Here is a 27091-nt window from a genome sequence, read left to right as displayed (position 1 = left end):
CCGGGCCCGGCTGCGGCCCAGAGCGGCTCCAAGTGCCTCCCGGTGTCCCGGCTCCCTGAGGGGGCGGCGTCCGACAGCGCCTTGTCTCGGGTCGCAACAGGATCCCGCGCTTGTTTTTCCTTCAGGCGAAACCTCTCATTAAAGAACCCCCTTCCGCGCTGGGGGTGCCGCGGGGACCTTTGCCGCAGGCGCTCCAGGAGCAGCGCCCGTTGCCAGAGGGAAGCCCCCGGCAGAAGCACCGGCGAGCGGGGGCAGAGCGCCCGCCGGAGCAGCCTGGCAGAGCAGCAGCCACCCGCTGCTGCCGCGGCCGCTTACCGCGATGCGCCCCACACGGAGCTCCCCCGCCAGGCTGCCGCTCCCGGGCGGGCGGGGCGGTGAGGCCTCGCGGGGGGGTGAGGCCTCCCGGGCCGCCCCCAGCGGGCCGCGCTCCAGCCGCCCCCGGGCGTGGCGCTCGCACGGTACCGCGGGGGAGCGGCTGGTGACAGCCCGCGCAGCCACGTGACGGCAGCTGCCCAATCACCGCCCCCGCCGCGCCCCCCCCCCCCCCCCCCCCCCGCGGCGGTGCCGTCCTGTCCCGGCAGGCCTTGCGCGGTGCGGCTGGTGGCTCTGTCGGTAAGATGGCGGCCGTGAGTCTGAGGCTCGGAGACCTGGTGTGGTGAGTGGCGGGGCAGGCCGTGCGGCGGCGGGGCAGAGCGGGGCGGCGGCGACGGGCGGCGGCGGCCCGCGGGGCGGCTGTCTCTTGCGGAACGAGGCTGAGACTCCGCTTGCGGCAGCGGAGGCGCAGGCGGGGCGGCGGCGGGGCTGCGCTCGGCTCGGGGGAGCGCGGCGCGGCGGGTGCTGAGCCCGGCCGGGCCGAGGCCGGCGCTGTCACCCTGTCGCCGCGGGGCACTCCAGGGTGTGGCTGCGGGCGGGGAGGGGCTTGGCAAGGCCGGCGGGGCTCTCCGCCGCCGTCCCTCGGTGGCCGTGTGAGGGGGGGCGGCAGCGGGAGGCGGTGTGGGGCCGTGGGGCTGGGCTGGAGCGGGCCGAGGGCGGGCGGGCTCGGCGCTCCGCTCACCGGCACCGGAGGCGGCCTGTAAAAGAACCTGTGTAAGATGGAGCGGGACAGAGGGGTTGCGGGGCTCGGTTAGAAATACGGTGTTCACCCAAGGGAGGCGAGAAAGGATATAAATAAGTTAGTAGGTGTTGAGGGAGAGCGACGATACCGTCTCTGGGCAGTGCTTTACGGAAGCAACGCAACAATCCGGGAAAAGTGGTTTTCTGCAGGTTGGGATGGCTCTGTTGAAGCTCACAGAAGCCATTTCCCCTTCGCACTCCAGTTTTACCCTCGAATAGTCAGAGAGCTGTGATTTTGTACTTCCCGATCAGGAGAACTGGGGGGATTCCAGTGAGCCCTGTAAGTGCTGATTTTTAAGTGCATAGGCTCTGCTGTACTTAATAGGCTAGGGCCTGCAAGAAATAGGTAATCCCCAATACGCAAGTGCATGCACTTATATTTATATCCCAGACAAAAAGAAGTGTGTGCTCCAGACTGTGACAACTGCAGTTTCTCACCTGAAAAATTGACAGTGCTGTAAAATTGTATAATTTATATAGTGAAGTAAAGATTGGTTCCTTTTAGGAAACTTTTTTTTTAAATGAGGATTTGGGGAGTGCACAGCTGTCACTGTTGGAATGCAGATTATCCTGCTTTAGTTTTGTACATGACGACCTGGGCAGGCACTATCCCTAGAGCCATCACAGAAGAACTGTAACAATAAGACAGTAACATATGAAAGGCTTTGATGAATGTCTTTTTCGGTAGGAGTGGAAGCAGTGAATATGAGACACGATCACAGCAACAGCTCTTGGCAGTGTTCCTGCATGACCATCGCTACTGCATCATCTCTGTAGTGTTGCTGTCCCAGGAGGGGCTGCAGTGCCACTTGTTGATAATTTTTGGTTCAGGAGCTGGTGGGCTCCGCAGGTTCTTTGCAAGTCTCTTGCAAGACAGTGACTGATAAGGGTTTGAGAGTATTGTAGCCCCAGTGACGGGGGAAAGATAATGAGAAAGCCACCGTGCTGAGGGCTGAGACTGATGTCTCTTTCTCCTCTGTGAAGACATAGTTTTGTGTAGTTTTCATAATGGAAACATTCGCAAGTGTAGGAAATAAACTTTTCTGCCTTTTTTTTTGTGGCTCTTTTGTATCTTTAGCACGTCTTGCTGTGGTGGTGAGCACCTGAAGAACGTGATAATGGAACACCTGTTCAGGGGACCCCGCCATTAATGCTTTCCTGTGAGAACAACTAAGAGTCTCAGCTCTCTGAGCTGGAGATCGGTGGCTGCTCTGCTCACTAGATTGTACTGTCTGGATGGATATAAGTTACCGACCTGAACTTTGGTTTGATTGCCTGCATCAAGAGTCTTTTTCAGTTCCTTGTGAGGGAATATCCAGTCTTATAAGAGTAATAAGCACTGTATCTTCCAGGTGACAGCTATGCTGCTGCTGTTCAGTTCACTTAAATTCTGATAGTCCAGTGAGTTCATGCAGACTGTTTGGAGGCTTAGTTTGGGTGCCAGTATCTAACAATACAATGCTTGCGTGCCAGCTGCGCACCTTGCCTTTCACAGTAGGTCACTTTAAACTGTGACTCTCTTAATATGAAAAATACAATGTAATGCAAAAAGGTAGATGTGAGCTAGTTATTTTTTTTTCTGGTTCTAGTGCCTAAAACTTTTTTTTTTTTCTCCAGGGGGAAGCTGGGCCGGTATCCTCCATGGCCAGGAAAGGTGAGGTTTGGTTGTTTGTGGTGGTTTGGTTTGTTGTTTTTTTTTATTATTATTTATTTATTGTTGCTTTCCTAGGTTGTTTTTTTTTAGTTTGTTTGTTTTGGTTTTGCTCTTTCCTTCTATACAGAGAAAGCATTGTCTGAAAGCATTTCAGTTGAAGATTAATGTGGGGTATTTTGTTTTTTTAAAATATATACCCCACAAACCTAAACTGTGAACCAGCTTAGGGCTTTATTTGATCTAGAAGTTCAGCCTGTCACTAACAGCTGTTAGTTCAGATGGAATGAGAAGCAACAGAGAGAAGTTCATCCAGCTTTGGAACCGATTGCGTTTTCCATATGTAGTTATTTAATCCCTGTCAATTTCTGCAAGACAGATTTCTTTCTTCCTATAATAAATTGATTAAATGCACTGTGTTAAATAATAGAAATCAAGAGCCTGACTTCTCAGGATACTGTTTTAGAGCTGTGTTTTTTGAGTAATAATTCCTGGGTGTAGGGCATAGTTCTCTTCTGGTTTGGTTGGGGTTACTTCTGGTGAAAGGAAAAAAAGATTTTTAAAAATGGATTATATATGCCATTATTGTTTCTACTTCTCTGAAAGAATTTTGTTTTTATTTTTGGTGTAGGTGAGAGGACTAAGCATGCTGAGGTAACAGCATGCGGCAGGGAACAGTGTTGTCAATGTGGCTGGCAACAATAGATGTTTGGTTATTGGATCAAGTTAACTCCAGGCTCCCCTCCAGTTTTTCAGATGTTGCCTGTGTAACTGAATGACAGCTTTTTCTCCTTGCTAATATTTTAAACTTTATAGTAAAGACAAAGCTTTAAATGTAACTTCTAAAAGTCACCTAAGCGTAACAAACTTGTATTAATGCTATTTGACTTCCTAATTTGTAAAAAAAAGATTGCTAGCTTATCTGTTGGGCATAGGGACAAGAAAACCTCACTAAGAATGTAGTGATGTATCAAGTGGAGTTTGGGTACTTTCTCACTCTGCTGCAGCATACCCATATCTAAGGAAATACATGGGTTACATATTTACTGTAAAGACTTCTAACAGATTCAAGTTCTCTTCCTAGTCAGATTAAGAAAGAGGAATAAATCTACAGTGGCTGTAACACATGACAGTAAAATTGCAGAGTATCAATTTTCATTATGTGCTTTTTAACTTTTACTTCTAATTACCTTCAGATTGTTAATCCACCTAAAGATCTGAAGAAACCTCGTGGAAAAAAGTGCTTCTTTGTGAAGTTTTTTGGAACAGAAGATCAGTATGTACCTGCTTGTTTTCATCTGGTGAAAATACTGTGCCATATAATACGTATATTTTGTGGAAGAAATATTTGCTAAGACAGTGCAATGTTACTTGGCAAAGGATTGTCTTTGATCTACACAAAAATTAACTATTATTGCATGCTGTAGCCGCTGGTGTTGATGTGTGAAGACTGTAGAGGCTTATGTACTCAGTCATGTTAGGATTTTAGTTGCCGCTGTGAAGGAAAGTTCTTGGTAGCTTGCCGTTTTTCAGGGAGTTGGTGTGATATGACTGGGTTAGATTTTAGCATGTAGTCATGTATAAGAAGGGTAAAGCTGAAAGTATGCATTTGTTTTTCTGCCAGAAGAATAAAACAGCTATACACTTGCCATTCATAAAAGAATATACTGTCATACCTGGTGACTGAAAACATTATTGCTGTGCTTTGGGAAGACTTTACAGTTTAAAAAAGCCCAAACTGTTGCAGGCTACCTTTTGGAAGTATAAGTTACTGGTTCTAAACGGGCATAGAAAATCGTAGTTGTCTTAGGTACTTACAAACTGGGGGAAGGGGAGTCGGGAACACCAAAACCCTGAGAATTTGGGCATTTCATGAAATTAAAAAGTGTTTTGCTAATAATTCAGTTTTCCCTTTATTTTGTTGTTTTGCATAAGTCATGCAGTAAGGGAGAAAATTACAAACATCTGCGGATGAGTAGAAAACTCTATACTTTTTGGAAAAAAGGTAACGAGCCGAGACCATTTAATGGGTATTTCTTAAGGAAATTATTTTTGACTGCTAAACTCTTTGCTCAATACTTAAAAATAATTTTCCATTAAGAACTGTGCTCTAAACTTGATGGAGTAGAAGGAGTAGAAGTGAATGCTGCATACTAATAGGAACATTTGTTGGATCTCCAACAGGTGAAAATTGATTTGAGGCAGTGCTTTTTGCTGGTGGCATTGTCAAACAGGGCTATTTGATCTAATCAAGTTCAGAATCTGAGATTGACTATTTCTATCCTGATTCTTCTTGATTCTTGTATTTCACGTTACTGAATCAAATGCAGAGACATTTTGTATTAAGACAAGTTTGAAAAAAGTGGTCATGTGTCTGGAGTACTGTAGCTGAGATTAGCAGCATGATTGCAAATGAAGAGTTCAGAGCTGCAAAATAATCGGGATTTATCACACAATTCTAGAGCTCTGGCTAGGGAAAATCCAGTCGTCTGGCACTGTAAGGTAGTGTGGTTGTTGTCCTGTCTTCCCTCCCTGCCCCATCTGTAGCTTATGTTATTTAATCATTTCCCGCTAGATAATCATGTTTTAGAAATTTGCTTTCTTTAACTGACATACCCTACCTGAAAATTAAATAGAAATAAATACCGCCCCCTTTGTTCTTCTTTTAAAATAATATTTATAGATGAGAGAGAAGCTTGTTGTGCCTGTTCTTTCCTGACCTGGAATAAAAAAAGTGTGGTGGTTAGAGCTCTGGTGGTCTAAGCAGCGTGCTTAGAACATAATCAACGAACCAAATCAGGAAAAATCTTACATCATTTCACTTAAAATGTGAGCATGAAGAGACAATCCCTTTATTTTATGCAAGTAAACTAACATGTTTTGCAAGTAGTTTTTTCTAGGTGTGTATAAACAGTAAGTGGAAATACGTAGCTGGCAAAACAAAATGTCAGTAATCTACATAATGAAAATAGGAGGATGCAAAGTTCCGTCATGGACTGTAGTCTGTGGTGTGATGGGTACATTTGCTCATACTGACATTCTAGTGTACATTGCCTCTGTTTCCTAGCACTGTACTCACTCTGCGACTTTCAGGTTTGTAAGGTGACGTTACTATACCACTGATCCATTTTTACAGCCTTACTGTGTCGAGGTTTAGCACGTGAGGATCTGGATACAGAATCATATAATTGTTTAGGTTGGAAAAGACCTTAGAGATGAAGTGGAACCGTTAACCCAGCACTGCTAAGTCCACCACTAAACCATGTCCCTAAGCACCACATCTATGTATTTTTTTAAGCACTTGCAGCAGTGGTGATCCCGCCACCTCCCTGGACAACCTGTTCCAATGCCTGACCACCCTTGTGAAGAAATGTTTCCTAATACCCAGTCTAAACCTCCCCTGGGGGAACTGGAAGCTCTTTCCTCTTGTCCTGTTGCTTGTTACTTGGGAGATGAGACTGACCCCCACCTTGCTACAACCTGCTTTCAGGTAGTTGTAGAGGGCAGTGAGGTCCCCCTGAGCCTCCTTTCTCCAGAATAAACAACCTTAGTTCCCTCAGCTGCTCCTCGTAAGACTGCTCCAGACCGTTTCCCATGTTGCCCTAAGCTATTTGCCTATTGTTCAGTGTGTGTAAGGTGAAGGTGATGCTAGTTGCTGGGTAGAATCCCTCTCACAAACCTCTGAGCTTGGTTGCCAGCCAGTTTGTCAATGGGTAGGCAGTCTCAGACTTTATAGTCTTGTTTTTTTCTGAGTATTTCCAGGTGACTGCTGTGGCCAGAAATGCCACGGTTTCAGGCTAGGTAAAAATTGTTTCCTCCTGACTTACATGGCTCCAGTTTGCCATATCAAAGATTAGGGAGAAAGCTGCTTAGAAGTAAGAACTGGTGCGCATGCATCTGAGTGCAGTGGAGGGGTGAACAAAACCATACTGATGAGTTTGGAAGTGGCTTTGGTGTGGTGTATAGGTAAGTTTTGGTGATTTGTGAAATCCTGAATAGCTTAGGATGCAGTGCAGAAGAAAATGCATTTTGCTTTATCTGTGAACTGAATACAAATACTTACTGGCCCAGAGCAATGCTGCAGTGACTAAGGAAATACATTAATTGAAAGGCTGTAAGTAGTTTTGGCCAAAAACATAAAAGTGAGAGCGTGGTTGTATTCAGACTGTGCTCTTAAGACCTGGCTTTTGATCAAATTTCTACTGAGCTCTGTGCTCTTTATGTTTATTGTGTTGGTGAAGTTAGTCTAACTAGTTAGAGCTTTCTGGAAGATAAGGATTCTCTACCCATGGAAGAAGAATTTGCTTAATTACCACAGTGAAAGCCACCTTGATGTTCATAGTAGTAATATAATATCCATGTCCATTTCTAATTGATTGAATTGTGATGCACATACTCACGTAATGTTTGTTACTAACTTATTCTCCAAATTGATAGGGAGATGTTTTCTGGTCTGCCTGGGAGGTTTGGTTTCTTTTCCTCAAGTGTCTCTTCTCAAACTAAGTCACGTTAAAAGGGTCTTTCATCTAAAATCGAGGAGAGATGATGTTTCCTGCCCATAGACAACATCCAGTTATATGTAAACAACAATTTAAATTTAGTCTTTCTAAATAGAAGTGGAATTTTAACCTCCTAACCGTGTTTCTAACTGTGCTTTTCAGATAGTTTTTAAGATCCCCTTTTATTTCCCAAGCTACAGTCTAGTCCTAGGAAATCTTTGTAGATCGTTCCAGTAGTCAAGTAACTGCAGTGTAAGAACTTAAGACATTGCTATGTATGTGCATTTATTGCTTGTAGTTCTTAGAACTAACAGACTGGCAGGCCATAGCCTGCAGGTCTGTCTTGGTGTGCTTCATCTTGTTCAAAACACTCTTGCACCTCATGTCCTGCTTGGGAATTCATTATGACTTTGCCAGAACTGAAATAATAATACTCAAAATAAAGAAATAATCATTGCTTTGAAGGTATCATTCTATACTGTGCTTTGTAGAAATACTAGGGAGAGTCCTGCAGTTATCAGAGGTGTGTGGTGTACACACACACGCGCACATTCACCTCCCATCCCACCCTCTTCCCCGCTTAGATAATCTTGGCTTGGCTTAGTAATAGCCAAGTGGTCTGGTCTTGCAAGTTATGTATACCAAAAGTCTTAATAGGAAGCTGGAGCACTCTGTTCTTACTCATTGTGCCTTTTTGAAGCATCAGTACAGAACTAAATAGTCTCACTAAATGTGGTGGGGTCAAGGGGCACTTCTTGACTTGATATGTTGAGTCAAAAATGGAGGAAGCTTGCAATCCAAGATAAGTATAATAATCTGCAGCCTATTTCCATCAGGCACAGTGATTTTTAGCACTGCACTTGTTGCCTTCCCATCCTCCATATCCTGCTGGGGTGCAAACACCTACCCTTCTGCCACTGTCCTCCTTGCTTTTCAAGGAGAGAGAAATTGCTGGATATAGTCTTTCTAAAATGTGCTTTCAGGTCCTGACATCAGAAAACAGTTGCTGTAAGTTTGCCAGGTGTTGGACTTGGAAATCTCTGGCGATGTCAGGAGCCAGAGGGTATGGCTAAACTGACAGGAGGGTTAGCTTACATAGCTTACAGTGTCTCTGTTAGGCAAATTATCCCATGCAGAGCTGTGTGTTAGTGTAGCCAGACTGCTGTATAGCAGAGCCAGCTGGAATGATGTTAAGACATCTCTGCAGGCAGAGTGCCATAGCTGAAAATTACTGTAGTCAAAACTTTTGGACTTCTTACTGGTATCTTTGGATGCGTAAGTACTCTGGAAAATTTTGTTGCACACGTTTGAAAAATCTAATACTTAGAATTTCTTTCAGTATTGGCCTGCTGTTTGTTTTCTTTTACTTAGTATCCCCTCCTTTCAGCTGCATGGACAGACGTTTATTCTAATTTAGCGTGGTCATTTATGTTTGGGTTTTTGGTTGGTTTTTTTTTTTTCCATTAAGAATTTTACATACCAAATTCCAGATTTCAGATATCTGAGTTGTTTTACTGATGAAAATTGGGACATTTCCTTTCAACAGCAGGAAACCCATCTTTATTTCTCTGTTATGTGCTCACAGACACTGGGATAACCAATCAATTTTATTTTGACTTTCAAAATCGGTTGTGTTAACATTTAGACTAGGCATCTGAACTGCTACAGTGTAAAAGTTTATGAGATTTTCCCCAGACTAGTAAGTAATGGAAATTCAGAGATAACAGTGCCACTGTTTTTCATCCCTAACTGTAAGGCTTGCAAAAACTGAGCATTTATGGATATCCTCCACTTCTATTTCACCGGTTTATTTTCAGGAATTGATATACTTAGACTCTTAGAAGAGAGTGGCTAGGGCATTGGGGAGTTACAGTCTCCTTGCCTGCGCTAAGCTCGTTTCATGGATTTGAATCTGGTATCTCTGCTTGCATCGCTTCTGTGCTGTTGTTTTCCATGCAGCTCCAGGTCACTTTCATTTATACTTGCCTCTGCTTTACAAGCATACTAAATTTTGATTGTTGTTCATGAATATAACGTAGATTTTATGAGTAGTGGTTTTACGAGAATGTTTTGGAGGGGATGAGGAAGGGTATGGAGAAATGAGCAGAGAAACCCATTACTAACATGTAGCTGTCTTGTATCTTTTCATTTTCCATTTAGCCCATTTTTTACGAATACCAGGTGACTCAATACCAGATGACTCTCTGCAGAAATATGAATACAAATTCATCTTAAATGTGACATCTTCAGTAATGTAATGTCACTAATGCTTTTTTAGGGCATTAATTCATTGCTGAGTCAGGAGAGAAATAGTAGTACCTCTTATATGTTGTATCCCAGGGACATCTTATCTAAATATTAGCCTTCATTGGCTTTGAGGTTATTGGCTTAACAGAGAGAAATCTTGTGTATAAACATGAGTGATTTTGTTTTTAAGCATTTGAAATAATGCATGCAAATGATTCACAGACATTCAGTGTCAAGACATGTCTGTATCTTACAGAAGGTTGTTAAGGTAGGTGACACAAAGAATAAACTGGAAAGGAAAAGACCATTGGTTGTTTACTATTATTATTATTATTATTATTATTCACCCTGAGGCAACATTTAAGACTGTTTTTTGCTTTTTAGTTTGTCTCTGAGATATCTAGCTCTTTGTCCTGGGGGATCAGATTTGAAGCCAGGAGCCAAAAAACTGTGTTCTTCAGGCTTCCTCCATACCAAAGGAAAAGTAACGAGAAAGGAAGCTAATGAGCATGTGCAGTGAGGAAGAATAGGATGTGCAGAAACCTAAGGGAGTGCCTTGATAGAAGAAAATATTATTTAGAGATTCAAATGTGGCAAGAACATTTAACATGCTTTATTATAATGTGCTCAAAAATTTTGTTTCCTTTATATATGTAATGGAAAGGTCTCTCATGGGCTGGTGTTGTGTAGTACCTATGGATGCTTTGTCACCGAGTGCCACGCAGAAGAGCTTTACAGTATAAGAGAATTTCAAGATATGTTTTACTATAATGTCTGGGCACCTGAGAGGGATTCTCTGAATAACTGTTTGGACGGCAGGCTCTAGTCTGAAAGTAGTAACCACTATATTACATTAAATCAGTTATTACGAAGATGATGTAAACTAAGCAAAAGAATTCAGCTTTGTGTGGGCACTGGGTTCTGCTTCCAGGCTATGGTGGGATCAACGGTGTGGGCTATACTGGCAGTGTGGAAAGAATGCTAGCATTTTTTGCAGTCAGTTCTAGCGGGAGGCCTCATCTCTCCAAATGCAACCCAAAGAGTTGATTGCTGACTCCAAACAATAACTAATGCCAGTGAAGAGAAAGATCTCCATGATGTTTTTATGAAGGAGTTTACTGGGCTTTACTGCTTCATGAAGAGAAGACAAGCAAGATCCAGCAAAGCATTATTATTATTATTATTGTTATTATTCTTTTCACCTTTTTCAGTTTAGCTGTATGACATGATGCTTACAGTGTCTGAAAAGGCAGCTGTTAAACCATTTCATCTGCTTGCAGGAGCTAGACTGCACTGGAGAACATTTTCAAACCTATACGTAATGTCCAGTCAATGGTTGTAACACAGATGTTTTGGAACCAGAGAAAATCAATTAGACTCGTTTGTGCTGTGTGTTGGGCTGCTGTATGGTAAGAAGCACTGTTGGCCATCCTAGCTCAGGAAAAGCTTGTCTGAAATTTAATTTGGGTCTATTTTCAGTAGGATGGAAGTAGCTTTGTAACAATGGCTGGTAAGTGTGGGCTGGAGAGGGGAAGGTAGTCTAATCTCCCTTCCTGGAGAGAGGAAGGTAGTCTTAATTTCTGTGGGAGCCACAAGAAGTGTTGAAAGTGAAGGCATTCCCCTAAGCTGGGTGAAGGAGTGGTAGAAGAGCTTGTCGCCCTGAAGGAAAGTGGAGTTGTCACCCTACTTAGCCATTTGGTAAATGTCAGGAAGTCCTATTTAGCAGCAGTGGAAACAGGGAAGTAATTTGAGTTTCCTTATAGGACTGCAGTAAGGTTACTACTCTGCTATTGTACTAGTTTATATTAAAGTATCAATGGTGAAGAAAGTGGTTCTTCTTACTCAAAAAGGAAAATGTTGTTCTCATGCAGAATATCAAGATACATCAGAAATACAAATTCCACAGCTTATTGATGAACGTATTCACATTTTTTTGTGGTCAGCTCTGTTGTGAGATAAGTAATTTGGGGGTTTTGTCTCCAGTTTTTGCAGACACTTGTGTGTGCACAGTATTTTTGAACAAGGGATTGATGGCTTAGAATCGTTACGTGGCCTCCAGTTTAAACCACCTCTCCAGCGGATTTATATTATTGTCTACCTTGTGTGGAGGCACATGATCATAGGTGTTCCTCCTGGGGATAAAGGAGCAGTCACTAGACTGCCTTTGTTCTAGACAAGTACCTGTGGTCACATCCAAAAGCTGTCTTCCTGATAGAGAATGTGAATAATGCTTAGGGCGGAACACTGCTAGCGTAAGAGGATATAAAACTTGATAGAGAAACCAAGAAAAAGTGCCAGAAGAAAGTTCTCCGTGAATACAGAAATCACACAGCCCTTCGGGTTGTAGAAAGCAAGTGAGTTTGGGCTGCTATCATCAGTTGCCCTGGGGAAAAAAGTGTATCTGTGTGTTTCTAAAAGGGAGAAAATTGCTGTTTGGAGAATATAAGTAACTTTAGTTGTTATTTGTTTCTAGTGCTTGGATCAAAGTGGAGCAGCTGAAGCCTTATCACCCTCACAAAGAGGAAATGATAAAGATTAACAAGGGTAAGCGCTTCCAGCAAGCTGTGGATGCTGTAGAGGAGTTTCTTAGAAAAACCAAAGGCAAGGACCAGGTGAGTAGGGTTTTTTTTACTGTGTGCGTCAAAACAAGTCTTAGCATGAATGATGGTCAGATTCGTTTTTAGTGAAAGGAGTTTGTTGCCTCTGGCAAGTTGAGGAGGGAGGGTTGTTTTCATTTCTTTGTTGTTGGTCATTTTTGGGGTGTTTTTTTCCCCTATCCTCTCTTCTTCCCCATTCAGTCTTGTTTGGTGGGAAAAAAGGTGTTGTTAAACTGATGAAGAAACTGAAGAGGTTAATTGATCTGCTTACAATGGTTTGATAAATCAGTCCTAAGTCTTGAGCTAGAATTTGATACCTACTAATCTTGTCTTTAGTGTATTAGAAGTGCATATATGTGCACGTGCTCCCAGCAAGTCTTCAAGTGGCCTGTTCTGTTACTTGCTTACTTAAACTGATGTGTTTTTGCAGGAGAACTAACAAGGAACTTCACTCACAGACTTCAAAGGGCTAACAAATACATAGTTTTCAAATTACTGTGCTGTTGTTTTGCTTGATAGTAATCAGCACAGGGTCCTTCACATCCTTGGTTTTGCATGAAAATCATTCCAGCTCTTCTCTTCTTTCCTTACCGTCTTCTATTCTGTAATCTCTCAGGCGTCTTCCCATAACTCCAATGAAGAGAAGAATCGGCGTAATTCCAGTGAAGAAAGAGGCAAGCAATCTGCTGGTGAAGAGAAACGCAATGCCAGTTTGTCTGAAGGGAAGTTGAAGAAGGGCACAGGGGAAGGAAAAAAGAGGGTCTCTTCTGTATCGTCAGAGAGAGGATCAAAATCACCTTTGAAAAGAGCCCAGGATCAGAGCCCCCGAAAGCGGGGGCGTCCACCCAAGGATGAGAAGGTTTGTGTTGTGCATGTCCGCCAGTGCCCTGTGGACTTTGCAGCTGGACTCTAGGGTTGACTGGCACCTTGACTAACAGGCCAGTAGGAAGAGTCAGTTCAGTATCAGGTTTTTTTAAAGCTGTTCCATGTTACTACTTTTAGACCATTTGGCTGCTTGGTACCTTTGGCAAGCATATTGTTGATTCTTCCTGTAATTTTTACCAGTTGTTTTGAGTGGCTCTAGTCATATCTTTGAGAGGGCTTTGAGAGCTGTATTGTGAGACTCCACCTTTCATCTTGCCACCTCTCAAGGTGTTTGTGCACCTCTCAGTTTCTGTAGGAAGGCTTAGTGAAGAGATGCAGGTCTTCATATGGTTCCAGACTTCTCCCATCTCATCTACTTCATATGATTAAGCGATGAGTAGTCAGTTAGCTTCACCCTCAGTACTTACAGAGGGTGGGGTATTCTTAAAAGGGTTAGGGCTTAAAGAAGAAACTCTTGTAGCCTGGGGAATCCACCAGAAGAATTAATTGTATTCATTTCATCTTCTGTGCTGTAGGATATATTTCCATCCTCCGTTACAAAGGTCCAGCCTTGGAGCATTCTTATTTTATCCCCATTACTTCCCTGTTATTTCTGGATGTTGTAGCAGCAACAATAGCCACCAATACTTTGTTCTACCCCCATCTAGAGTAGCAGCCTTTTTATTTATTGTGGAACTCACTGTTATGGTCCAGATCATCCTTTTCCAAATGGATAATTATTTCAGTGGATCATTACAATGCATGTGCTCCATTGGAGACTACACCTGAAGACCATTGGGAGACTTCAGCTGATAACACCATGTGACAGCCTGCTTACTCACCTGTGCTTCGAAGGGATCACGTTATGCTGTGTTTCGCAATCTTTGCTTTCAGTGCACTTCAGGATGCAAGTCAAGATGGTAGTCTTTGATCTCCAAAACTGTGAATGGATTGGCTTTCACCAGTTGAACAGCAGACTCTTTCTTGATGTAGTAAAATGAAGCCGTTCATTTCAGACATTAGCTACGAAGGAAATACTGGCTCTTTTCTTTAGAGCCAGCTCCTGTTAAATCAGGCTGTACAACAGAGCCCATCAGTTTCTCCTTTTTGGGGGGAGTTGGAGGGGAGGAATGGATGCATATCTGTGAATTCTTACTAATAATTACAGAACTTGTGACTTGACTGATGCGGGAAAACACTTTACCAACAACATACTTTCACCTTTCAAAGGGTCTTGCTATGAGGATGTTGTGTCTTGACGTATCTCTGTTACAATAAGCCATGGGACCTTTTCTCCACTTGCAAAATGCTTTTGTCATTGAGCTAGATTAATTCCCAAATTGATCAAAGCTAATGACTGGGAGAGTTTGGATTTTTGCATTACTTAACCATTGCATGCTTAGGTTTTGCTGTATTAGCTACCTAAGGGCATCAGAGCGCTTTGAGTTAATTGTGGTAGTAGAAATTATTTTACTGGCATATTGCAAGCAAAGTGGGTTTAAACAGCTTATCACAAAGAGGTGGCCAGCTCATGACAAATGTCTGGCCATAGATGATGAAAACAAGCAGGCTAGTCTAAGAAAGTAGCCTTATAGCTTCTGGAAAGTAATGTACTGACAATTAAAGAAATTGCCATGAAAATGTAAAAGTACTGCCTTAATACTGTTTTTCAGCCTGAGAAATATTTTTAAAATCTTGTCATAGTCTTGTCTGATTGTCATGATTTCTGCAATTTCTTAAACCTACAGTAGAAAAAATACATGTCGCTGCCCTGAATTACTGCATTGCTGGGATTTGGGTTATTTTGCCCCATCACAGTCCAAGTTCTGGCTTTCCAGGTAGTAAGGATGCATGAAATTCAAGAATCTAGTTGTTGCTGAGGTGTGCTCTGTTAAGAAATGCTCTGAAGGCATACATGATCATTCATATACTCTCATTTTTAAGGTTATATGAATATTTTCAAAAGGCCAGCATGACTTCACCAGTATCAGAGCAGGTTTCGTCCACGCTTTACTAGTTGAAACAGCGACATGGTCTCTTAAGGAGAGAATTTTAGTGTGCAGGGCTCTCCCTAGACACTTCAGGGTTGGAGACTGATGTCTAAATTGTCCCTGCTAATAGATGAAGCAGTTGCGTCAGTCTGGGTTACCTCTGTGACTCTTGCTCTTACCTTTTTTTGCAAACAGTGCTCTTCTCTTGTGGTTCTGTGTGGACACTAAGGTGTATCGTGCATTTTCAGGAAGTAATTTTGGACGGGAGATAATGTGATTCCAGTTCTGAACCCTTGTTTCAGGAAGATAACACACACTATGCAGAAGTCCTGCACATTCTCTTCATATAGCTTAAAGACCTATATGTCTATGACCTGTAACATAAAGACCTATTTTAACCTATAGATCTTAGGGAAATAAGAAAGATAAATTTTAACCTACCTGTTCATTAGTACCGCCCCCCCCGCCCCGCCGCATTCAGTGTTATCATGACATTACAAAACAAGGGCTGTTGAGTGCCATGGGGCCGTCCACATATCGGTCTCTGTCTTGTGGATTCTGTGCAGAAACTTGAGCAGATGTGACTGCCAGCCTCATGCTTTGAAGGTTCTGTTAACAGGTAGGGTACTGTTTTTATGACGGAGGAGGATGAGAAGAGTTCAGATCTCTGACTGTGGAGATACTCTTCACCCGTTTATTTAGGTTTTTTGCATCCACCAGAGGAAAATGACGGATCAGTCCATTTGCTGATGCAAAGCAAATGTCCGTTTACTTTTCTGCTCATTGCATGATGACACAAGCGCAATGATTCCTTTTATATGCAAAGAATGGAGTCTCCAGAAGCCATAACTGCGGTTGAATTCCCTTGTTGGCAGTTCACGTTTTCTTCACCTCACCTGTGTTGATAATACACTGTGTGTTTAAATACAAACACTTCATGGAAAGGCATGTGAAATGAAAGGCATTTCTAGTGCTTTTCAGAGCTGTATGTGTATTCGTGTGATCAACGTGCTGTGGCCAGCCACTGAGCCAGGTTCTAAGCTCTTTCTGATCCTCCTTCTATCTTCTCAGGACCTCACAATTCCAGAATCGAGTACGGTGAAGAGAGTGATGACTGGAACAGTGGCTGGATTTAAATGGCCACCAAGCGTCAGTGAGGTGAGAAACTTTTATGCAATCTAGGAACTGAGTTTGTGAAAGCAAATCTACAGCCTTTTGTCTGGGCTGTGAAATAGTGAGATCTTATCTTTCTCCTGTAGGAACAAAATAAGATGTTCTCTCTCTGTCCTTCTGTAGTGTAACAAAGCTAGACAATATCCTGAGCAATTAAGAGGTATGCTGGCAAGTAAGATTTCAGTCTTGGTGGAACCATTTACAGATTCACACTTAACTTGCTGCACTCATTTTTGCACTACTTGTTTCAAAAGTATTTCTGGGACTGGCTTCCCCAAATGGGAGGAGATGATGCGGATAGTCTCTCCCTGTCTCGATTCTGTCATGGGTGGTTTCATTTGACTTTCCTCAGAAGCAGCTTTTGGAAACCTTTCATTTTTGTGCATAAATAAATGATCAGTAAAGCAGAGTAAGAGCAGTGTGACTGTAGGGTAGCGCACCTCCCTCACATCAGGGAGGTGAGATACCTGGGCCTACAGTCCTTGTTGCTTTTAATATGAGTTTGCCTAGCATATGATGGTGCTAGGTGTAACCTCCAGCCAATTCCCAGAATGCTGTTTTAAGGAGTGCCTTGGAAACTGGAAAATAGGCGTTTTCATTCCCTTGGGAAGAGGAAGAAGTGGGATATGAGATCTCTTCCTCCCATGTTAATCTTTCTCATAATCCTGTTTGGTTTTCCTACAGATGTCCAAAAATCAGGAATTTGACTTGAATGACTTTGGTTTCAAGAACGAAACACAATGTAAACTGCTTAATTGAAACAGGCTGCTTGATATAGCTGATGCATTTTATATTTTCCACCTTAAGCTATTGTTCTCATGCAGCTTGGGGAGAATGAAGGAACTGTGCTGTGGTTGCTCAGTGACACTCAGGAAATGTTTCTGAGCCTGAACTTTCTCTTTTTGTAGCCTGTGAAGGACAGTGATCCACACTTTCACCACTTCCTGCTGAGCCAGACAGAGAAGGTGAGGATTTGGCAGAAAAGATGATTCTGTCTAGCTTGGCATCTTGCCCTTTGCTGGGACTAAGTACAAGGAGTGTATGTCAAGAGCTCTGGAATTCTGTTCTTTGGGGGCTAACAGCAATTAGATTCTCACATGCAATCTTGTAGTTCAATTACTTTCTAACCTTAAGGTTTAGAATGATTAGCATTGAGTACAGTGAATAGTTTAAATAATTAAAGATTATCTAGCGCTGGGATTTGACAGATCTGTTGTAGTAAATTCTGTAGACTGAACACTGAAGGGTAGGAAAAGCTGGGTTTCTGTTTAAAAACCTGGTTCTTTGATTGTCTCTGGTGGTTGTCCTACCAGTTCCTTCATCTGGATGAACTTGTCAATTAACTGAATATGTCAGGAGAATTTCCAGGACCAGAAAAGCTCCATGTAAAATATAGCCAATTTATCTCCTGAGAGTCAGTGTCTTGCAGGATTTTATCTTCGGTAGTGAACATCAGGAGGAAAAGGAAAGATCAAGTTAAATGAAAAAGGATTTATATCTAGCTGAGGATTTGGGCAGGGCCAGAAGGATTAAGAGCAGCTAACAGTTTTAATCTAGACAAGCTCACAATAAGCAGCATGGGAAAGAGCAGCCTTCACCTTAACATTTGTTGAAAGCCACGTGTCTTTTCATAATTACTAAAGGTTTTGCTTCCACACCAGCGTTGACATACCGAGCATAGATATGAGGCAAGGCGCTCTGTGCCAGGCTTTAGAGATCTCTCTTTTTTTTTTTTTTTTTTTTTTTTTTGTCTGGGCTAAATGTGAGAGTAGGGATGCCCTGGATCCTTCCCTTTAGGGGAGTCTGTCATATGAACTGCAGAAAGTTGGCAGATTCTGTATCAGAAGATAGGCTGACTTGCTGGGGCAGGGTGGGAAAAGAATTGTGTAGCGGGTTGCGATACATTTTTCTTTTTATTTTCTCCCATTGTGGGAAACCTGAGAGTTCTCCTGCTTTGCAGATGGTGGTGAGTGGGCAAACTGCCTGTTTCTATGTAAGAAGGATACGGTCTGTTTGCTCAGCAGAGCAAAGCAGCACTGTCCTTCCCCTGAATGCTTTGTGTTCTCCATACAGCCAGCTGTCTGCTATCAAGCCATCACAAAGAAGCTGAAGGTTTGTGAAGAGGTAAGGCAGATCTTGGGTTTGATGGATTTTCTTTATTGTCATGAGGGCTTGCAGTTCCTCCAGAGCTGTGCACTCTATTTTTATTTTTTCCCCCCCCCCCTCTTCTCCCCCTGCACTGCCCCCCCCCTTCCCCCCCAGGAAACAGGATCCACCTCCATCCAGGCAGCAGACAGCACAGCAGTCAATGGCAGTATCACGCCTACAGACAAAAAGTAAGATCTCCAACGCACTTCAGCCATTTCCCTTCCTTTTTCTCCTTCCCAGCTCATACGTGCAGCCATTATCCAGCTTGTCACTGAGAATAAATAAACCTAACGTTTCCCTCTGAAACTACAGATCTCCTCTGTCCTTGTGTGAAACTGATCTTGGGGGCAGGGCGGGAGGGAGGCAGCTAAAAACAAACAGGGACTGTACAGCAGAAGAACTCAGAATAAGGTCTGGCCTGGATACATGTGCAGTTCGGAGCCTTTCTGCAGTTGCCCGTTTCCTGTAGCGCATACTGCAGAACACCAAGCAGCAGTATTTCTGAGTGCCGTACGAGGCAGGAAGATAAAAGGGTATCTTTCCGCAGTAGTGCCTAGCAGTTGACGGGGGTTATTTAGTTGCTTTCCTGAGCATGTAAAAGACAAGAGGAAGAGGGAGGTGTGTTCTCCCAGCACAAGAGCTTTACTGTGTAGCACGTGAGCTTTCTGGTCTTTTCTAATGTCCCCCTTCTCCTTTCTAGAGTGAGAGGAGCCTAACTTGAGCTTCCTGTTTCACTCTTAACTTCCGCTTTGTTCAAATTGAGTTCAGGCCAGAGCTTGCTGTTTGCCGTTGGGGTCGTTCTCATGGGATGTCAGTTCTCAACTGTACTCCAGGGGAACCAAAATAACAATGAAGCTGTTCAGGTAAAACAGTCTTTCAGGAAAGTGTGGCTCAGAGGTGGGTTGGGAGAGAAGGGCTGTCTCCTCTGTTTGGAGGCTTGAAGATAGGTGGACCTTGTTTGAGCTGTGTAAGGAGCCTGTAGTGACTTGCTCTGACCTGTCTAAATTAGTTTGCTCTTAAGGAAAGGCAGCATGGCTAGCTGGAAGAGTGCAGGTGGCTTGCAAAAGCCACAGCACATCTGTAGTGTGATTAATTCTGAAGAATTAATTCGGGGATTGCCAGGCAGATTTCGCCGTAAAGTTACATCAGACATGTAAGCTGAACACTTGAGAGTCTCCTACTAGAATTGTGGGTTTGGTACGAAGCTGGCTGCGTGAGGTATAAAAGGAGCTTTGCAGCAGTGACCACAAAGGAATTCCTGTTGCAGGTAACTGTAGGGATGGAACTTGTTAGCACATTGTCTTTTTCTTGAAGGGGGCAGGGGGAGCAAAACTCTTGCCAGCTTTGCGGGGCAGGGTAAGGGGAAGCATGGGGAAGGCAGCTGGTATCTATCTGGGACTATTGTATTGTCACTCGTGGCAACCTGTACTAGCTTCTTACTTCCTTTCTGTGTCTGTCCAAAATTGCAGCTGTAGAGCAGAGGCTGGGTCTTTGATCTGTGTGCGATGCTTAGCCCAGTGGTCCTTGCTGGGCTTTATTAAAATAAAGATTGTAGTGTATTGTCCAATAATATAAGCAAGTCGTTGTACATGTGACTTAGTTCAAAAATCGGAAGATTAATTAGAGAAGCACCTGCTGGTCTCTAAATGGCTGGCAACAGAAAGCACAGGAGCAGCAATTTAAAAACCAATCGACCAACCCAGACCAAAAAAATTTCAAAATTTTTCAAAAAACCCAGACCATCCAAACATTTAATATTTGGGTAGTCTTCTGAAGCAGACTTAAAGACTTTCTTCAGGAAACTTAGGGATGCTTGGTAAGCAAAATAAAAGCAAGATGGTATTTAAAGCTCATTATCTGTCCATTCTAGCTGTGGCCACAGTAGAACATGTTTGGGTTTGGGATTTTTTTTTTTTGCTGGTGATGCTGTAGGTTTGGTCTTCATCATTTCCAAGACCATTAAGAGGCTGACTCCAATCGCTTTTTGTTGCATTAATGTTTATCTCTTCCCCTCAGGATAGGATTTCTCGGACTTGGCCTGATGGGAAGTGGCATTGTCTCCAACTTACTGAAGATGGGTCACACTGTCACTGTCTGGAACCGAACTGCTGAGAAGGTAGGCATGTGGTTAAGGTACAGATGATAATTAATCTTTTCTAAACATGTAGTTACCACCTCTAGCTCAGGGAAGCCTGGAGTCACCAGTCGGTGGTGCCTGGGAGAGGATGCCAAAGAAACACAAGTATATGCTTGCCACCTTGTTCTGTTATTATTTCCTAGGTGCTTGTTGGTGGCCACTTTTGACTAGATGAAGCTGTAGTCTGTCTCAGTACAGTCAGTCTTGTGTGAACAGTCCCCACCCCACTGCCATTTTGTATGAGATGAGAGTTGCCAGAAAAATTACAACCTTGCATATGTGTTGAGGAATGCGTTGTAAAGTGCCTCCAGAGATACTGCTGATAGCCAAGTCATTGTGTCATGGAGCTGATCAAAACCACAAGTGCTGGGGCTTGACCACAGTTTCATCTACGCATCCATTGTGCTGTTCATGTTGCGGTTACAAAGGTTCTGTTGAAAACCTGCTGTGCCGTAAGACCAGGAGGAGAAGGGTTTTACAGGTGTATTCAAAGAGAAAATGGAGCCTATATTACACTTAACATACTAGCCAGTGTTATCCTTTGTAGTGAAGGAGGAAAAGAGGTAACTGAGTGAGATGTGGTACTCAGATGACATTGTGGAATATCAAAGGCAAGAAGGACGCTACTTTGTTAAAAGGGATTAAAAAGTATTTTTTTAACTGCAAAACATGGATGGTATGGGGGGAATGGGGTAAGAAGGAGCTAAGATTTTGAAGGAGCAGCCCACTGAAACGTCACTTAGCTGCACATATTCCTGTTTACTGTCCAGTGACAGCTTTTGCTGTGGCTGTTTACCAGGCTTTTTTTTCCCCTCATCTCTCCTCCAAAAACCACAACCTTCAATCTCTTATCATTTCACCTAAGTGTTTTTTTTTTCCTGTGTCTTTCTTCTGAAGTTCTTCACTTGGAGTTTCAGAAAAGCTGCAGAAGAGCCCTTTGTGTGTGTGGGGACAGAAACCAACAGAAGACAACCCAGTTGCTATGTAATTAGTATGCCTGAATCCTTTTGAGCTGGGTCCGGCAGCAGAGTTTTTCAGCAAATGCTAGAGAATACGTTTGCTCTGTACTTGATTTTTCTTACGTTTGGGTTTGTGACTTTTGCAGTGTGATTTGTTCATCCAGGAGGGGGCACGGCTGGGAAGAACCCCCGCTGAAGTTGTCTCCACCTGTGACATCACCTTTGCCTGTGTGTCAGATCCAAAAGCAGCAAAGGATGTAAGGATTAGCTCTTATATTTCCTCCACCAGCTAGACTACAAGATGCTGTCACTGAATGCCAGTTCTGATGCCTACTAACCGTGGTGGCCTGGGTCATTGTAGATGCTGGGCTGTGCAGCTATGTGAAAATAAATGTCCCAATAAAAATCATACATTTAAAAAGTAATCCCTGGGGTATAGGTTTTGATATCTCTCTAGGAGTCTGCCACTGCTGTGCCAGGCTCACTTGAACTGCTGTCCTGCAGGATTGGAGTTTCTTTGCAGACACCCTATTGCTTTACCGCTCTTCTGTTCCCCACAGCTGGTGCTTGGTCCGAGTGGAGTGTTGCAGGGTATTCGCCCCGGGAAGTGTTACGTGGATATGTCCACTGTGGATGCAGATACAGTCACAGAGCTGGCCCAGGTAATCACGTTGAACTGAACTTATAACACCCGTGATTCAGCAGCAGTACTGCAGTTCTTGTTGCTTCAGGCAGTAAGCTGTTGATAAGGATGCTTCTGAAGATTTTTAGGCTTCTTCTAGGAGATGTTGAAGTCACAGGCAATTCAGACAAAATAAACTGTCAAACGTTGACCAGCAGACAGAGCTGGATGAGATGTTCCCTGCTGGTAACAACAAAGCCTGTAGATTTGGCAGGTGCGTTAGCTGGCACTAATGTAAACAGCCAGCCAAATTTTGATCCCTTAAGTACTTACAGCCAGATTGGTGTTCTGTAGCAAACTGGAGGAGAAGGCACTGTCTGGATTAGTACTGCCCTGAAATTGATAAAATGTATAATTTTCTTATTTTAAATGTTCTGGTGGGGGAAAAAGAATGTCTTCATGTTCCACTTTGTAGAAATATCATAGAGACAATTTCTGTAGAAGGGTTCTGATTATTTCTGATGTGGTATCTTTGATTTCCCTTTTGGCATCTTGATGGTTGCCATCCGCCCTAAAGGCAGAGCGTGTTGTTGCGCAAGTGAGGGGAGGTAGTGAACTTGTTGGTGAAGTTTTAAGCAGAAATATTGGTCGTGCAGTAGCATGTAACATGAATTTGAAGAATGAAGAGTCATACATGTTAGTAAACCTCTGGCTGAAGAGATCATAGAATCTGTCAAATGCCTTTCCTCTTTGGGGAAAAGGGAAAGTATCGTAACAGTCAATCTTCCGAGATTCCTGCATCACATGTATAACTTTGGCACCGGTTTCTTGGCCATTACAGGGTGCCACAGAAAAAGCACATAAGTTCAGCTGCTTAAAACATGCACAGTAGTGAAGGATGCAGGAAAGCATTGCTGGAGTGTGAGAGCAACTTTTGGTCTCGAGTATCCTTTGCAGGATGTAGCACATCACGTGTTAGTGCTTTCCTTTCCTGTTTATATGTCTGAGCTTTTTGTTCTGCTTTAAAATTCTGTCCTCGGGGACAGGAATGCCCTGAACAGTTGTTCTTGCTGTGCAGCCTACTCGGCATCAGTGTGTGCTCTTCATGCACAGCTAACCAGAGATGCTTTTTTTCCAGGTGATAGTGTCCCGGGGTGGTCGCTTTTTGGAAGCACCAGTCTCAGGAAATCAGCAGCTATCTAATGATGGGATGCTTGTGATCCTGGCAGCTGGCGACAGGGGTTTATATGAGGACTGCAGTAGCTGTTTCCAAGCAATGGGGAAGACATCTTTTTTTCTAGGTAATTAAAATATGAAAGGCCTGCAAGCAGTTTCTTAGTGCAAGGACTGGGAATTGCAAGGACAGTTGCTGAGTATGTGTTACAGTGCAAGGACACAGCAAGGAGTCTGCGAGGCCTGAGTGTTTCTGTTACTTGTCTCTTTGGACAGTATGGGAAACTGGCCTGTTCTTCTGGAACTTGGCTGTTTTCATAGCCTTCAGCCTAAGTTTTGTTTTTCAAATACTGGCTCATTTTGGAGGATCCGTGGTGCTTTTTTACTTTAAATCATTCTTTGCTATGATTTCTCCCTTCCTTAGAGTGCTTGGAAAATGGGTAAGTTTTCTAAAGTCTTTCAGAGGAAGGGAGAGCTGCCAAGAGCTTGATACGAAGAGACCAGTAGTGTTAATACTGTGTGGGATGGGGGAGCAAGGCTGCTCTCTCTCTCCTGGAGGAATGCCCATGGTATTGTCTCACTCCCAGGTGAAGTAGGCAATGCTGCCAAGATGATGCTGATTGTGAACATGGTCCAAGGCAGCTTCATGGCAACGATAGCAGAAGGACTGACTTTGGCTCAAGTGACTGGCCAGTCCCAGCAGACCCTTCTGGATATCCTCAATCAGGGACAACTTGCCAGCATCTTCCTGGACCAGAAGTGCCAAAGTAAAGTTCTCTTACGTTGTTTTATTATAGGACATTTGCCACAACCTAGCAGCGTTTCATGTAATGGCAGGAGGGAGAAAGTAACTGTCCCATCTTCATCAGCCTGGGATTCTGGGTATTTTAAGCATTCCAGAAACGAAAAGCTGAGTTCCATTCCTTCCCCTTCATAGCCAGGGCTTCTGAGAATCCCCCCAAGCTCTGCATTCTCTACAGCCTGCTTAGGACTTGAGTTCACAGTGAGGATTTCATTGGGCAGGGTAACAAGTGAAAATGAGGGCAAGCTGCTTAGAAATCTGAGCCCGCTTTGTCAGTGGGCAATAGTGACATTATCTGCTGTGGCCAGATGAAGATAGAGACCAGAGAAACAGAAGAGTTAAAAGCAGTATTCCTGGTGATCAGCATGGGAAAGGGAAGTTTGGTGTTGAATTGCATGCCTTTGCAGGGTGGGCTTGATTTACTTTTGTTATGCTTATTATTTGCACATTATTCCTCTTAACAGATATCTTGCAAGGAAACTTTAAACCTGATTTCTACCTGAAATACATACAGAAGGATCTTAGATTAGCTATTGCACTGGGTGATTCTGTCAACCACCCAACTCCCATGGCAGCTGCTGCCAATGAGGTAAGAGTTGTTCAGTGTTCAGATGTGTTACTCAGCACTTCTTCAGTAGAGCCATTTGTCAACAAGAGGCAAAAATCTAAAAATTCTATAGTCTCATAGACAAGGGAACAGCAATTGAAATATATTTTGAGTACTGTGGAAATGGATTTGTTTTGATTGTAGAAGCCCTTAGAACGTCACATTAGTAAATACAGGTGGCCTCAACATGACGTGGTATGTTCTGATCTGTGCTGTTCTGATTACTTGACATACTGTGCAGTTCTCTGGTTTGTAATGGTCAGCAAAGTAATTTTTCTGCTGGGGAAAAGCTTTGCACAAGAGCACACACTGATCCTTTTCTAATTTCTGTTCTCTAGGTCTATAAACGAGCAAAAGCATTGGACCAATCGGACAACGACATGTCTGCAGTGTACAGAGCCTACATCCACTAGGCTGCACCGTTCTTACTGTTAATACTATGATTATTGATTAATATTATTATGATACTGGGTTTTAACTCTGGACCAGTCCATCTCTGTCTCTCCATTTCCTTTTATACACAGACTTTGAGATCTGCCACGGAGGCATCTGCTGCGGTGAGCCCTCCCCTGGTGGCAGAAGGGGGGGAGGAGGGGGCTCGGATTGTTGCAGTGTAATTAGAAAAATCCATGCCATGCACTGACAGTCATGGAACAGAACAGTGGCAGCTTGTTCAGAAGCTCTGAGGCAACTCTGCCAGAAATCTGCTGCTTGGCTGCTTTTAATTTTCTCTTTGTATGCTTGTCCAAGATGCTGTTTCTAATGATCCCTTTTCTCCTTTGCTGTGAAATAATGCGTGTGTTGGACTCTTTGCGTCAAGGGGACAGGTGACATACATCCCATCTACCTGTGAATATCACTAAAGCCCCTGGTCTTAAGTAAGGTGAGGAGCATTCCTGTTAATTGGCCACTGTTAGAGAACAAAGCACCTCCCATGGAGGAGAATGGTAGTTCCAGAAGGTAATGGGGTTGCATGCAACGCTATCTTGATTCTGTTTCTTTTTAAACTTCCACTTCCCCAGCACTTTGATGGAGGAATTCCTTGTACTGTTAAGAAGAACGGATTGCATCCATGTCTTCCCCTGTACAGACAACTATAGCTTAGGGAACGCAAACCTTACTGAAAATGAGAGAATGCCAGTATAAATGAGCCTCCTAAAAGGCTAATCACAGCTGCCCATCCTACAAACGGCATTGGAAACAAACATGTTTGCATAGAAAACTGCAAGAGAAACGTAACCTAAAACTGGGCCAGAGATACTTTATTTTGGGAAGGAACAAACCTTAGGGTTGCTCCTGGCTTAGTTAATGTTGCTTTACTACTTGCTCTTTTTTTTTCTTCCCAGTCCCGCCACAGTCGATAATTACAAAGGTGTCTTGGATTGTAGTTAATGTCACAAGCAGAGTGATGAACCTGAAAGGGGCGAGAAGAATGATAGTAGAGCCAAGAGACTGAGAATCCTGAGCTCCTTTCCACGCTCTCTTTGGCCTTTGCATGGTCATTGTATCTCTTAGCCTATTTGCCCATCTTTAAAGGTGGGTGATGATTACCTACCTCACAGGGATATTTTTGTGTACTGATTAGTGATCTTTATACATGTCAGATTTTCCATATACGTTCTTAGTATTACTACTCTGGGTGCAACGCTAGCACAGCATGAGACATCTTCCTGTATCCGTGACTGTGCTTGTGGCCAGACACCAGCTTGTGAAAAGACTAGAAAATAAAATGGGAGGCTAAGACCATTGCTGAGCTTTAGTCTAGAAACGTGGGACTTGACCTGCAGGTGCCAAGGCTAGAAAGCAGAGATGCTCTCACTGTTGATAGAGCAGCCCAGAGTCCAAAGGATGCCTGTCTCTAAAAATGCACAGTTTTTGTTTGTTTTTTTTTTTTTAAATTGGTCTCAGTATTAGCCTTTTAGGAGGGTTATTGCATTTTAGATTGGAGAGTTAGTAAAACGCCAGTAAAACTTTATTGGCTAAAATCACTTCTCAGTGGCACAATCTTCTCCCTTGGGTTGGGATTCTGAAAGCAAAGAAAGCAAATTCAAATTAGACCATGTTTCGTTACATTTGTGAGGTCTGCCCCTCCCACCATCTTATTTTTCTAGGAACTTAATGGCCGTGTAGGGAAATTTTCCTGTAGGTTAGGATTTTTTAGCAATCCTGCTTTGTGCAGCACATGCATATGGTTCAGGGGCACCTTATTAAGAAACAGCGAAAGTATCAAACGGTCATTACAAATCATGACATCTAGCGCCTAATGCTGTAAATGTTACTTTGTTGAATATTTCACCTCCTGTGATCACTATTATTTGTGGGCTAATATTGTGTTATGCATTATGTCCTGTGGTGAACATCTAGTAGTAGATCTGTTAGGCATCACTTTGCCCGTTTGTCAGTGGTATGTGTGGACAATGCTAGTTATACATACATGTTTCTTTGGCAGTGCAGCTGTCACCCTGCATGTAGATATTCATATTAAAGGCACATGTAACTTACCCGGGA

At 43.2% G+C, this 27091-nt stretch overlaps 1 protein-coding gene across 10 annotated transcripts; it reads left to right on the top strand.

Annotated features, from left to right (window-relative positions):
* The first annotated feature begins 553 nt into the window (after positions 1-553).
* Positions 554-27091, top strand: GLYR1 (glyoxylate reductase 1 homolog). Of its 10 annotated transcripts, XM_037384848.1 has the most exons (18): positions 569-655; positions 2192-2273; positions 2731-2767; positions 3961-4040; positions 11984-12122; positions 12724-12966; positions 16034-16120; positions 17044-17100; positions 18096-18101; positions 18209-18259; positions 18398-18471; positions 20300-20399; positions 21526-21636; positions 21940-22041; positions 23140-23302; positions 23762-23941; positions 24441-24565; positions 24922-25346. In XM_037384848.1, the coding sequence occupies exons 5-18, from the start codon at positions 12036-12038 to the stop codon at positions 24994-24996; spliced, it is 1461 nt and encodes a 486-aa protein (XP_037240745.1). In that variant the 5' UTR covers positions 569-655; positions 2192-2273; positions 2731-2767; positions 3961-4040; positions 11984-12035; the 3' UTR covers positions 24997-25346. The 10 variants fall into 10 exon arrangements, with proteins under 10 accessions (XP_037240740.1, XP_037240743.1, XP_037240741.1 ...); XM_037384843.1 differs by lacking the exon at positions 2192-2273 and having other exon boundaries at positions 554-655; positions 24922-27091; XM_037384846.1 differs by lacking the exon at positions 2192-2273 and having other exon boundaries at positions 554-655; positions 21544-21636.

Source organism: Falco rusticolus, chromosome 4 (assembly GCF_015220075.1).
Source record: "Falco rusticolus isolate bFalRus1 chromosome 4, bFalRus1.pri, whole genome shotgun sequence".
NCBI lineage: Eukaryota > Metazoa > Chordata > Aves > Falconiformes > Falconidae > Falco > Falco rusticolus.
This window is presented reverse-complemented; position numbering and strand designations above follow the sequence as displayed.

What these genes read in the sequence shown, in the direction of transcription:
- GLYR1 (XM_037384843.1), top strand. Translation starts at nt 618, where the DNA reads ATGGCGGCCGTGAGTCTGAGGCTCGGAGACCTGGTGTG. An exon ending in ATCCTCCATGGCCAGGAAAG is followed by an intron (nt 2,768 to 3,960) that starts GTGAGGTTTGGT and finishes AATTACCTTCAG; the next exon opens with ATTGTTAATCCACCTAAAGA. An exon ending in GAAGACATCTTTTTTTCTAG is followed by an intron (nt 23,303 to 23,761) that starts GTAATTAAAATA and finishes TCTCACTCCCAG; the next exon opens with GTGAAGTAGGCAATGCTGCC.